The following is a 14214-nucleotide window of genomic DNA, read 5'->3' as shown; positions in this document are numbered from 1 at the left end:
CTGGGAGCTCAGGTTTACATTAAATCCTTTCTTTCGGTTCAATCTCCCCACCACACAGAATCTCACCGGTGTACGGACAGAATACATCGAGTCCCCATCGAACGCCTCCTCCACCGCAACGGCAGGGTGTCATCCAACGGCACAACACTGGCAGCAGTAACAGCAACAGCAGCAGTAGCAACAGCAGTGTTGGAAACTCTGGCGGAGGACCGGGCAGTGGCATCAGCAGCGGAAACGCTAGTTCCTGCAAACCGCCAAGCCCCGCACCGGCCAGATATCTCCTGCAGCCTCCGCCACCACCCGTTTCCCAACACTATCTGCAGGGTAGGTTGTCAACGCGGGGTCAGGGGCCAGTTTCACGCATTTACATTGTTTTTTCGACGCGCTTCCAGATGGCTTCACTTCCTTCGTAGATTTGGCCGTACAGCAGCCTCCGATGACGGTTCCGCACAAGGATGATAACAAACGTACGATCATCGAACAGCACGCCCCGCTGACGGTCGGCCCGATCGGTTCCCATCACCACGACATCCGCTACCACCATCCAAGCATGATTCAGCTGCACCATCAACAGCACCAGCAAGCGGCCGCAGCTGCCGCGGCCGCAGCCCAGCATCATCAGCATCTGCGCCAGCAGCAGCAGCAACAGCAGCAGCAGGTAATAAAGAGTGACTTGTATTAACTTGTACGGCCTATTCGATACGGGTGCGTTCGCCCTATTGCGTGCGTGTGCTAATATGCTAACCCTTTCTATTGAAACATATGACAAAACAACCAAAACCAAAGATTGATCTGCAACGTCGGCATCAGCAGCAACACTCACCTTTGCATCCATCGCTTCAGCAGCTGGGGTACGCACGCGAATCGCACCTAGACCATCGGGACCGGCGTGAGGAGATGCATTTCCGGGAGCGAGCCGAACTGGAGCGCACGATTTTGGTTGAGCGGGCCGAGCGCGAAAGGGAACGGGAGCGGGAACGCGATCGGGAACGGGAGCGTGAGCGGGAGCGCGAGAATGAAAGGGCGCGTGAACGGGAGCGTGAGCGGGAGCGCGAACGAGACCAGCGCGAACGGCGTGACCATATCGAAAGGGAGCGCGAGCGCGAGAGGGAACGGGAGCGTGACCGCGATCGTGAGCGGCTGGAACGACACCAGGAAGCGGACGATCGCCGTCGGAAGCAGCAGCACTACGAAGGATTTGTGCCAGACCGTCGGGAAAGGTACGTTGTTGGGGAAGCACCCCTTTTTTTAAATGGATGCCGAAACGGTGTTAAATAAATATTTGCCTTTGTTTGTTGCCATGCAGATCAATCGATCTTGTCGGTGTTCGGAACACTTCTGATGGGTCGCTAACAGCAGCGAACTTGATTGACGCAATCATAACCCATCAAATTAGTCAAACGGCTGTCGATCCTCCTTTACCGTCGAGTCGGGACCCGCATCGTTCGGCTTATGTGAGTAATTTCTCTGCCCGGAGGCATCAGATGGGCGTACTTGACGTTGCCGTACGGAATGCCAATTTAACACACCGCTTGTTTGTTTTTTGTTTGCAGTTTCCTTCGCGCGATCACCGGTCATCGGCTGTGCAAGCTATGAGTGAGAACAACGGTAGCAAATCTCACTCGCCCAACGTGATCAACATTGATCTGGACCCGGAATCGGCGATGCACCACCATCACCGGCGTGACGCTGGGGCTGTGGTTAGTGGGAACAACGTGGGTGGCCTGAAAAATATTACGATTGGCGAACTGGCCGAGTCGATCATTACCAATGATTACACGACGAGCCCGAACCCGTTTTTGGCGCTACGCCCACCGACCATTCCTTACGGTGCCGCCGGTACTTCGGGAGCCGAGTCCATACTTGTGGCTGACCAGTGGAAGCATCGTCGTCCTGCGGCGGTAACAACGCCTGGCAAGGAGGAAACTATGCAAAAGCAGCACGATGCGCAAAAAGGGCCCGGTCGGCATACGCCGCATGATCGGCACATCATTCGCCTGGCCCAGTCGCCGGGACCACGGAATAAATTTCACGAGTCCGTGTCTCCGGACGCATCCTCATTCTACCACCCGGGACCAACGCTAGGCCGCGTTGGTGGAGCAAGCACCAACCCTGGTGCTGGTGGTACTGTGGGCGTGCGAGATAACTTTGCGCTTGATTTTTACGTAAAAAACCGTATCGTCGAAGCCATGCGCACGGAAGATGGAGGCCAGCGCGTTTCCGATCCCTCGATGGTCGTGCTGGTGGATGGAGCTGGTGGCCGTAACGAACGGCAACAGTCACCGAGAAGCTTTCATAACCACTCTCCCCATCGCCAATCACCGGCGCACCATCAAGTAAAAGAGTTGACCGTGGATCGCAGCGGAACACCGGTGACAGGCGGCGGCGGTGGCGGCGACGGGCAGCCAGCGTCACGCGATGAACAGTCTTCTCCGCACGTTACGTCGTTATCGGTGCCAGCTTCTTCGGTTGCAGCTGCAACGACAGCGAGTGTGGCCACGTCACTGGTCAGCTCGATCGTGCACAATGCGTACCATCAGCAATCGATCACAACGTTCACTACACCGCCAACGTATGCCTATCCGTTCAGTGCTCTCACCGTGGCCGGCGGAGCGCCCACTTTGCCGGTACCGCTAGTAGGGCCAACATCGGGTCACGCCACCATGTCGCTGTCGTCGTCCACGTCATCGAAGTCCGGTTCGATTGGCGGCGGTAGTGGCATCAACAGCAACAGTGGCAACACACCCGTTGGACTTAAGACCGGCAACAGTATGTCGTTAAGTATTAGCGGGGCTGCCGGTAGCAACGCCAGCGTGAACAATGCTGGAAGCATGGGAAGTAGCGGTAGTGTTTTGGTTGACGATCGACACCATCCGACAGTTCTCGAACCAAAGCCTCTCCTGTCAGCTCAATACGAAGCACTCAGCGACGAAGACTAAGACACAGAAGCATTTTGGAGCTGTCGCGAAAACTGTCACGAATGTAACGCAGCTGGACCTAGTGTCTTCTGTCTAAATAAATGTGCCGCCCCTTTCTCTGTCTCTCTCTCTGTGTGGCATCGTGGAAAGGGTGACGTGGTGGTGTGGAATCCAGGAAACGAGCAATGCTTTGGACATATCAAGAACAATTTGGTCTGGTAAGCACGAACGATTTTGCTGCAATGCGCAATATAAACAGTATTCCCTTTCGGGACTGGGTCGATGCTTGGGCGAGCACGTAAAGTATCGCTCGGGTCTCGGCATCTTGCAACGCGAACGCGAATGCCTAACTTGCTTTTTACAACCATGCAAATGTGCTCTGTGTGGGGCACGGACCTTAAGCAGTTGGGCGGACAAAGCCGGGCTGTGTCGAACCCCCGACGAGGCGGAAACAGTAATCACGATCACGGAAGCATAAAAACCATACAACGAGAAAAAACACACTCAGCAAGTAAAATATCAAATAAAATATAGAAGTTTGTCTATTCTCTCGATACACAATGTTTCAAAGAAAAATGGGAAAATTCAATGGAAAGCAAAGTCAGAAATAGAAGATTTATATGAAGAGAAAGGGGGGGCTGAGAACGAAAGCGCGCACTGGTGGTAATAGGCACTGATAGTACGGAATAGACTTTACCCACAATACACATAACACGATAACAAATGATAAACTTTTGAATTATCATACAGAGCATAAGGCGAGAGAAATCGTTCCATCACGCAGCTGGAGTGTGTAATAAATGAAGGTTAGTAGCAGGGAACGATTCATCATCAGGTTCATGTGAAAACAATCCAATAACCAGGTTTAGAAATGAATCGATGCTGACAAGGACGAAAGAGAAAAGTATAATTTCTTCTACTTCTACTGTACGCGCAGCAAAAGATGTCAGTTTTGTTTGACATTAAACTTTCGCTCCATTTGCTCTACTGCTTTTGAAAGCGCGTGAAAAAGTGTATTAACTCTATTCAAACGTGTTCTTTACTTGATGCTCCAACATCGTCGCAGTGATAAAAAAATGATCTTCAAGCCGATAAAAGCTGGTTGGCGAGAGCGAAAACGGAACGGGATGTGTAAAACGAGACCAAAAGAAAGATTGTGGACATTGTTTGTAGTATATTGTTTCGATTTTTCATCAACGCTCTGAATGCACTGAAGTTATTTTTCCTTCAATTGGACGACATGGTGTCTACTTCGAACGATTCGGTTTTTGTGTTTATCGTTACTGTTACGCACTTACATCATCAAGCCAGAATCTGAAATAGTATGAGATTATTAGGGCAGAAAAGTACAGAGATAATACAAAACTAACGATCGAAAGAGTAATAGTATAATTGTAGAGCAGATCCTAAACGTGACCGCGCGGCGCATGTGGAAAGAAGTACAGCACATTACGCAATACCGCATATAGCATTGATGAAGTAGTCAAGAAAAGTTACAAAACGCTAACCTGCAAAACTGGCAAAAGAAGAAAAAAATAGCGACCAGGAACTATGCGAACAACGGTTGCAAACAAGAACCATTCACTGCTGTGACACCGCGGTAAACCGTTTTTATTTTGCCCTCTCAGTTTGCCCCACGAAATGTGTTTAGAATAGACTCTGTACCTTCTATGGTAGAAGTTTATTTTGAGGCATCCCAACGAATGGGATACGGAAAATGAAAATTTTCTCTTACAAACTGTTACGTTGGCCTGTATGGCTTTTCGGTTACAGTCTCTCAGGTTTTCCAACGTAGGATGATACCGTTGGGCAAAATGTGTAGACATACCGCGGGGGTGAGATTAACTGAAACACCCATCCTACAGTGCAGAAAACAATGGTGCACGTTTACGGGCAAAGGGGCTTGCTTTTCTTGCAAATGTGCACGCTAAAGTGTGCCGTTACGGGCCGTGTAGAAACAACCTGCCAGCTAACGATGACGCAGTGTTGCCGTCTAGTGAAATAACTGTACCCGAGGAAGCATATAGTTGTGTATAGTAGGTATACTGTATAAACCACAACCGCAAAGAGTAAGGAATCTTTTTGTTTGATTGTATCAAGATTGTAGTCTAAGTTTACGCATTATATTATCCTTTTTTGTTTTGATTTTTAAATGTAGTGACGATTGCAAACGAAGATTATGGTACAGTAAATACAGACGGGAAAAAGGCAAAAAAATACTGCAACATATACTTTAAGCAACCGAATAAAAGGGGCCGGGTGAATGATGATAATTAAGAAGGTAAAATCTTGAAAAGTGAAAGCGAGCGCGCATACAAACTACTAGAGTGACGACTTGTAATTTCAAGAAACAGTGAAAGTATAATAATAGTAAGCAGAAACAAGGAAAAAAACAAATAAACCGATATGATATGAATATAAGACCGAGTAGATAGTGAGATAATACATAACTAAAAGTAAACAAACAATTAAAATAAAATCCAAAATGAACCACACTGTTGTCAGGAGTGTTTCAATCGTTTTAATTTTCAGGAGGTTTGGAAGGAAATTTGAGTTTGGCGCCTATTAAATCGGCCACGGATGCTCCGTTATAGAAAACACCGTTTGGGCATGGCAAAAGGTTCGTGCTAGTAAATCAACATTTGAGACACTGTTTCGTGTGCTCGTTGGGACGACTGCAAGTTATTACCATTTATTCAATGTCGGAGCAATAGATTTGCAATTTTGTAACAGAAATTTATTAAAGAAATTACCGTTTTTTTCTTCGTTCGAATATCTTCGTAAAGAGCAAGGATATCCATTTGAAATCATACGAAACTTGATCGTGAGAACGTTGCCTAGAAGTTTCACAAAAAAACGGTTACTATTTGCCGTTTTTTGTGTCGTGTTCATCGCTCCATTTCGGATGGCGTCCCGGCGGACCCGCAAAATAGCGTGCTTCGAACAACGGGCTGCTAATGAATTCCAATCTCAAAACTGGTTGACCACACTGTATTGCAGAATTGCATTATTGACCATATGTTGCACGCAATGTGTTGTGCGGCAGTGTACTCGTTTAAATTTTTTGTTGGGGTGTTACTGTGTGCCAACGGATACAACACACGTGTTCGTGAGATAGTTAACTAATATTCATTTATTTGAAAGAAGTAGCAAACGTGTAGAACTTACCATTATCGTAAAAAATCCGTTGGAAACAAAAGAGGGTTATTGACATACTACCAGCCCAACCCTTTCTGTAGCATGAGAGTCTAACCTACAGATAGGGGATTGATAGGATTATAACAAATCTGAACTTTTGCATGGTGATAGAGAAAGTAAGCAGATCGATTGTTTTGAAAATAAATGCTCCGTTGCCTTTTAAGCTAGAGGCAGCCAGTGGAGTTGAAGCAATGAAAAATAAGCACACGACACAACGGAGCAATCAAGCTGACGGGCGGTATAAACAAGCGTTTAAGTCTGCTTGGCCAAGCGGCATGAAAAATGTTCGCCATAGGATTGACCCAATGCCCAATCGGTATCAGCAGCCGTCCACCAGCTCGCGTCGCTCATCAGCGAGCGATCAGCAACACGGTCCCGCTTTCGGTTACTTTAAGCGCGGCACCGTTCGCATCGTCCGTTTGGGCGCATCAGTTGACATTTTACCACACGGCGATTCGGTTCGGAAACGCGATCGGAGTCGGCGTCGCCTTCAACTGTTTTCGTGGGCTAGGTGGTCAATAGAATGATCAAGTCCTCGCGCCACCTTGGAGAGTGAAGTTGAGGTGCTTTTGTGAGGTTCCAAATATTGTTTTCGAGTTCCGAACAATCTGTTGGTGGGACTAGCTCGTGACATACCAGGTCCAGCTCTAAAATTTAAAATAGTCGTGAATTTTTAAGGTAAGCTGGATAACGTGATGAACGGGCTGTTTGTGGCATCGTGAAATGGTAGACCACGCTTGTGTTTTATGGTTTTGGACGTGGCGTCATGCTAAATTGTCTATTTATTACAGTGAGCGCAAGTACACAAATTTATTGTAGTTAAATAATGATAACAAACGAAAGAGGAAGTAAGGTTCAATTTGAGGAAACAAAACCTGTGCCCATCGGTAGTGTGTAGCTTTAGGCCTGCGAAAGGACATAGCTTCCGTGGTAGCTTCAGAGTATCGGTTCTTGCGTTTTTGCGCCGCACGCTTGTTGTCGTAAGTGAAAAATTAGGTTTTTATTAGAGAATGAATGCGATTCATTTATGAATGTGTGACACCCAACTGACGATTGAAGATAGCTCGAACGGCGTGCGAACGAGTCGGAGTGTGTTTGGTTGGTTCCATTGGTTCTATAGAATGCTGCGACGAAAATGGGAACGAAAAGTGGATGTTTGTGAAATAAAGCGTGGTGCCACGAGCGTTATTCTCGTTACACTGAATAAATGGGTCCCCGGACAGATGTTGCAAAATCTGTCCGGGGCAAATAAAACGAAAACGGCTATAGTACAGGTTTGAACTGCGACGCATTTGCATATCTGAAACGATCGCTAGGTTCTGTTAAAATGGACAGTACCAACCATCATTTTGGGCGTCAGGGTTGGAACAAAGCATCCGCATATATCAAAATTTTCGACCAATTAACCCCAAGTATGTGAAATCATACCAAAGTCATCAAAACTGGAATCGTGCATGAACTTTCTGCGGCTCCTCGGCACGGTGCCGCCTGATACCGGCGATTAAGTCGCGCTTTTCAGTAGATTAGTGTACCGGTTCTGAAGGTCACTATGATTAGCATAGATGTGCCAACGATATTGAGGCACACCTTGTCGTCGCGTTTGCCTTTGGTTTGGCAAAGCAACCCTAGGAACGTATCGATGATTCGGGGTGGACCGTTTCACTGTTAGCTCGAGGTCATTGCCACCACGCGGCATAGTAAGATGATGCTGTTCGATGGTGAGAAATCGCCGAAAAAAAAGGAAAGCCAAGTTCCTGCGAAGTGGAAGGCCTTGTCTGTGGGCCAGGAACATTCTGCAGATAAATATTCATCGCGTTGACGAAACTTCCACACTGTAGATAGGCACAAAAAATATGCAAAATACTTAAATATCTTTAAAAACGGCTGTTGACCAAGGAGTAAATCCGATGCACGAGCAGCTTAATTTCAAATAGTTTAAAACCATAGTCTACTGTTTGGCCCGTGGCTTTGAGCAAGCCCAGAACCCACAATATTTGATGGGTAATATTTTTATTAAACTCTATGTACATTTCTCCGTTACATTACTCGTAACCTTCTGAAAAAATATATCAAAAAACCGGGAATGAAGGTAAATTAAGAATAACTTATTTTATACTGGATTTTCATTTAAAATTCTAAACGAATAAGCTATATAAAAAGCAATGTAGCAAGCAAAGAACTGTTACACAAGTAGGCTAACAAAAAACAAAACCATCGAAAAGAGCAGGTTGTTAAAAAGAAAGTATTTCAACTGGGTAAAAATTAAGCCAAAGCTTGAGAACTAAACGCGGCAGCGATTTATAAATCTGATATTTTCAATAGTGGAACTGAGGTAGCTTTATCGATTTAGCTTGAATTACACACAACTAATTTTCAGGTGAAAATGGCCAATTTTCAGATGAGACACCGGAGTTGGAGGATAAGCGGCTTCTGCTGCACTCTGTGTACAATCGTCGTGCTGCTGGCATCAACAATCTATCGTGCCGAGTACGCAGCATGCAGCTCCGTTTTGGTGGCCGACTTCCGGATGACACGAATGGTTGAGCTGAGCAGTCGTCCTCCGTACTGCAAAGTACACTCTGATCGGTAAGTGTGTTTACCTACGGCCATCAGACAAGGTCGCCTTGTTTGTGGCTAAGAAGCAATCGAATCTTGAGTTAAAAAAGTGATCTTGAACGGGGTTACCAGAAGTCGATGAGGTTGGGATGCAAGAAGTTCATGGCCGGCGTAATGTGTTAATGCCCCAGGCATACTGCGTAACACCTCTAGCCAGTTATTTTGATCTACTGTCGGTTTATTTACAGAAAACCGGTTGTTGATTGGGATTTCGCTTAACGGAAACTCGTCGAAAAGGAGTAAATAAAAAACAAGATAACAGGTTGGAACCCTATTTCATGTCACTTCGGCATGGTTTGTTTGCTTCGCAAAACAGAAGAAATTGAAAGAATGTTTTCGTGAAGTGCTCCACAAAAGGAGCAAAAAGTTTGGATCCGATTTGGAAATTTCTTTGTTTTTGTGAGGTGTTTTAAATTATTGTGTAATTATTTTCAGTGTGACATGCATAATTAATTCGAACAGTGCCTTGTTCCAGGGGTGACATCCAGCGAATGCTGTTGGCGTCCGATTCCAAGAAGATGCGCCAGGTGCCGAGAGAATCGGTGGTTGCTCTCGAGGAAGTATGCAGCGAAGCGAGCGGCATCTCAGGCGAACTGCAAGGCGGTCTGGGGTTCATCTATCCTGGTACTAAGTGGTGCGGACCAGGTATGCGTTGTTGTCCAAAATGCGATTTAGCCCACTAGTAACCGAGTAGCGTGGTATAAAATTCTTCTAACAGATCTTTTCATTTTTCACAATGACTAACCTACTTCCAAATCGGACCGTTGTCAAGTGATAAAGGTTGTAGTGGACCTTTACCATAGTTCCTGACTGACATTCAAATATGCGGTAGAAGCAGTTTACTTGAAACTAGGAAGTAAATTGCAATTCTAGTAAATCTAGTAAATGCTTTAATTACAAGGCTGCAATCAAAATACCTTCTTGCTAGGTCTTCGAGCTGCCTAATCGACATTTGCTTATGGCGGATTTTTTACTCCTTAACGTATCGTATCGTCTTAGTTAAGATTCTTCAAGGGTAGAACATCAAATAACGTACCAAGGTTGTTCAGAGCTCAGCTCACACTGTCGGCGGGTACCCACATCTTGCATTTATTTTTCAAACATGATTCAATCTGTTAGTTGTAGCAAACGTGATGTGGGTTTTACTGTTTCTAACATTGTTTAGTAGTTGGTAGAAAAAAATCGTAAAGTGGTGCAAGGGAATTGTTGGAAGGATGATTTAATGAATTAACACGGTACATAAAGACTGACCAAAATAATAATCTGTACTTCTGTTCCGCTACTTTAATGTGTTTTTTGCAACATTGGGAAGAAATCACTATTTCCGTAGTTGATTTTTAAGGTGTTGCCACAGCATCGTTAATTGTTAAGCGCTCTTACAATTCGGTCTTGACATTGCGTGGTGGGTTCGACCTTCGACGAAGAACTGTAGGAAGTGGTTTGAAGTCTAACATCTTTTTTAAATGTTTGTATCTACAGGAAGCATTGCAGCCAATTATTCGGACGTGGGGCGATACGCAGCAGAGGATCAGTGTTGCAGGGAGCATGATCTTTGTCCCAACATACTGCTGCCGGGCGAGTGTAGGCGCGGTCTGTGCAATCGTGGACCCTTCACTCGCTCTCATTGCGATTGTGATGCTCGGTTTAGAAGATGCTTGCAGAACTTAAATACTGGTAGGATGGGTTAAGTTGATACATTTCTCTTCACTTGGCAACGTACAAATACCTAAAATTGCTCAGAACGTTAAGTTTGTACTACTACCTACCATAACTGGGTCGCATATTACAATTGATGCAGAGGTAATTTTGTGATCCGTTGCTAAAATTAAAATGGTAAAGCTTCATATTCGTTTGGTAAAATTTTATTACATTTTGGAAACCTTCAAGCTATGAAGTAAGCAAAAGATGATTTGAAGGTTTTGTATACGAACAGGTTTAGCAAATAACAAATTAATAACAGCCAGCAAACGAGAATCTTCTGTTGCTGAAATATTGCTTATTTGACTATGAATTAATTTGACTGTATAATATACAGTCGGGAACATTGATTGCTTTCTATATTTCTTAATTGTTTCGATTCACAGAAACGGCCAACACGCTCGGTGCGATTTTTTTCAACGTCGTCCAAGTGACATGCTTCGGAGAGAAACCGCCGTGCTCGATTTGGCAGAGGTTAGTAGATTCACGTGGCGCTTTTATCGTACAGCGGGGCCGCTGATCGATTAACAGGGCAGCAAAGCAAGAGAAGCGCAGCCGTTTCGCATGGTGCTCGATCACAATGAGAACCGCCGAATGTCGTTCCAAAATGACCAACTTCAAAACGAGCTGACCAGCTGAGCTGAGGACTGTCGCAATTGCCTTCCGAGGCACTCGGGTGATGTGATTAGCAAACAGCTTCGGTTGCGGTTTCGGTGCCGCCGGGGCCTTCAAGGGCGTTTTGGGCCGCCGTATTCGATTCGGACACCCCGAGCTCTTCTCTCGGATGTGAGACGATTGCGCTGAAAGTGATGACAGCCGCGCGCCCTGATCCGCCACATAGGCGACAGAGCGATAAGGGACAGGGACTTGGAAGGGCACCGAAACGAGGGAGCGCTCGAGCGAGGAGCCGAGAGATGAAGGTGCTACGCGAGGCTAGTTAAACGAAACGAGCCTCCACACACGGTGTGGTCGATCTTTTAACTGTCCGCTTGGCATCGGGTGCCTGCACCTCCAATGGCATGGGAATGTGTGACTCGTGTGAAGTCAATTTTGTGGGTCAGGAATGGGCCAGTGAAGGCGGTCCAGTACCCATCAGACCCACCATGGCGATCAATTCCGCCACGCCAGCTGTGGTTTTGGGGGCTTGAGTGGCGGAAACTTTTCGACCTTGACTGTGGACTTTAACCCACAGCAGCGCCACAATAACAGATTTGAGAGGACAGAAAAGTACCGTGTGCCGCGAACCATCTTCGGTATCCTTCGTGTTTGAGCGTACGCGCTTCGTTGAGGTTTATTGGTGGATTTGATAGATTGGATAGATTGTTGGATTGTTAGTGCCCAGGGACAATTCTTGATTTTTTTCGGAATACGTTTCTAACGGACAATATTAAAGAAACGGTTTTGTTTTAAGGGGACACTATCAAGATGAACTAGTTAAACAACATTGTTTAACCTTTTGAACATTAACATCAACCTTTTTCGGCAAATGAAACAACAGTTTACTGGCGCGAGCTAGCATCCAAGCTGGCCTAGACAGTAACTTCAAGACGTTTGTCTTTTTTTGCTTGCTACAACTTCTCACCAATTATTGAAAAGGTTATTTTTCTTCTTCAAATTCCAAAATGACACGGTCCCGTTGGTCTGGTCCCCCTCCCTATCGTTGTCCGGCGCACGCTTCAAGCGACCTCCGAAACCACATCTCTTTCGTGGTGGAGTGAAAACAACGTCTGTTGCTTCTGCCTTGTTTTAAATTTTTGAACTCTAGTTGAAACTCTGTTGTAGGACAAAATGGTAAAATTACATGAAGAATATTTCCAATCAATACACAATACTTTGGTGTGACGAGTGATTTCGAAATTAGTTTGAACAAATGTTTTGGCTTACAATTTATGGTATCGCAACTAACTAGGAGATCAAGTTGAAAGAAATGCCATACTTAAAATAAGCAGGCGCCTGTGAAAAAGGTTAATGTCGTTGTTTCAAGTAAAGACACACTGTACAGGTTCAACGCTCATTGTTCATCGGCTGTTCCGCTGACCCATTTTTGTCTTTTGTTCGTGGTGAAAATGAAAACATTATTTGGGGTTGCTAAAGCCTATCATTTATTCGATTTGCAACATCAAATGGAGGTACTTTTTCAAAAGATTAAACAATGTTATTCATCATTGTGGTGTGTTTGCCTTGGTTAGTTTCGATCGTTTGATTCGGTTGATTAAAGTTCACATGAACTTGGTCTTATTTTTTGAATAAGCTTCTGTACTTTTATAGTTATTTCAAGTCATAAACATGTTCGGGGATAGATAAGCAATCATATGCTCTAATATGTCCCGTATGGTAAATAAATATTATATTATTTGAAGATTGTATGTTTAGAAGATTTGATAAAACCTAATCCGTTAAATTTGTTGGGCTCGGTTTATGGAAAACTTTACAGAGACGATTACACAGGAAGTACCGAATGTCAAATGCAGTTTTATCGCTCCGGAACATTTCAGTTGCCGTACAGCATCGGCAAGTATGTCACGCACAATACGCTTAGGAACTCGCGATCGTTCGATACCGGCTCGAACAATGATGTCCACAGCAGCAGTCGTCTTAAGTTCGATTCGTTCGGTTTGATCTCACAGAACCTGTTTAAGGATCTTTTCGTACGCCCGTTGAATGGGTACACTCGCTACTTTCTAACGACAAAGTCTATTGTATATGGTTAAAAAATCGAAGAATGTCGAGATAGTTCAGTAACCGAATAACTAAGCAAGTGTGGCATTCCCTCCTGTAGAATTATGAAGAGCGAAGTAGTATTACTAAAGTAGGTTGATACTTATTTTATGAGCAAACATGCCCAAGATCTTGCTTCGTTTTAGAGAAACCGTATACTGCCGTGACAGAAAATGGATTTTAAGAAAATTGACGTTCAGTTGACTCTGCATTGAGAGAGATTATTTTATCGTTAGAACATTATGAGCTGTGGTTGGGAACTCGTGTCCCCAACTGCATGAAAGTGATTTCCCAGATCGTTACCCAAAACGTGCTAATATGAACGTAAGACGTGCGTGCTGTTGAACAACAAAAGGTTCAAAAGCCATATGCAAATTTAAAAACGAGCTAGGGCTTGGTGAGCCGGAAGCTGTGTGACGTGGCGGAACCCGAACGACTATATCGGCAAAATGATAGTAAGTCGCATCATTTTTCTACAGTACAGGTGGAGGGAATGGATATCGCGATTGTAGTTATGGTGATGGGTCGTTGAATTATTCCGGAGGCTTCATTGCGCTTCTGTTACAACCGCTTTTGACGCAAAATTTATTTCACTTTCTTCCAAGAATAACGCGTTTCTTTTAAATACAATTTTTGTTTCATTTCAACGCACAAACTCAAAAGAGTGGGATTCAACCAGACGGAGGCCGACGAGCTGTGTTCGAGATGGAAGTATCGGCCCAGTGAGAAGTATGTCCCAATCATGCAGCAAAAGTCCAACAAGTAGAACCCTCTTGGCCACTCAGGAATTGTACCTTGGTTTGGTGAGCATTTAAGTAGCATTACTGGAACAATGTACGAGGAGCACTACTGAACATGTACACTGAAAGTGAAACCAAAGACAGTTTTGATCGATAGCTCACTTACGGTTCCACAAAGCAGGAGCGAAGGGCTCCGAGCGTAGAATAGCTGGAAAAATGTGTACTGCTATTGAAAGGGAAAATAAATTAAGGCTCGTCTGTGAGCCATATAATAAAATTCCATTTATTTCAATAGATAAGTCGGTACGAAGTTGTGGATGCAGTTC

At 45.0% G+C, this 14214-nt stretch overlaps 2 protein-coding genes across 2 annotated transcripts in view; both read left to right on the top strand.

The window, feature by feature from the left end:
* LOC128278603 (uncharacterized) overlaps positions 1 to 3038 on the top strand; it is a 28197-nt gene extending 25159 nt beyond the window's left edge. The window contains exons 9-13 of the mRNA XM_053017332.1: positions 59 to 324; positions 393 to 658; positions 787 to 1220; positions 1307 to 1454; positions 1554 to 3038. Coding sequence (XP_052873292.1) covers positions 59 to 324; positions 393 to 658; positions 787 to 1220; positions 1307 to 1454; positions 1554 to 2939 — 2500 coding nt within the window. The 3' untranslated portion in view covers positions 2940 to 3038. The remainder of the gene's footprint in view (positions 1 to 58; positions 325 to 392; positions 659 to 786; positions 1221 to 1306; positions 1455 to 1553) is intronic.
* Positions 3039 to 6554: 3516 nt separating this feature from the next.
* LOC128275140 (group 3 secretory phospholipase A2-like) lies at positions 6555 to 14185 on the top strand. Its single transcript, XM_053013548.1, has 6 exons — positions 6555 to 6794; positions 8515 to 8702; positions 9208 to 9377; positions 10212 to 10406; positions 10817 to 10904; positions 13812 to 14185. Exons 2-6 carry the CDS (start codon positions 8515 to 8517, stop codon positions 13912 to 13914), a joined length of 744 nt encoding a protein of 247 aa, XP_052869508.1. The 5' UTR covers positions 6555 to 6794; the 3' UTR covers positions 13915 to 14185.
* The last annotated feature ends 29 nt before the right edge of the window (positions 14186 to 14214 follow it).

The sequence above is a fragment of the Anopheles cruzii genome, chromosome 2 (genome assembly GCF_943734635.1).
Source record: "Anopheles cruzii chromosome 2, idAnoCruzAS_RS32_06, whole genome shotgun sequence".
NCBI lineage: Eukaryota > Metazoa > Arthropoda > Insecta > Diptera > Culicidae > Anopheles > Anopheles cruzii.
Note: the sequence above shows the minus strand (reverse complement) of the source record. Positions and strands in the feature narration are given on the sequence as shown.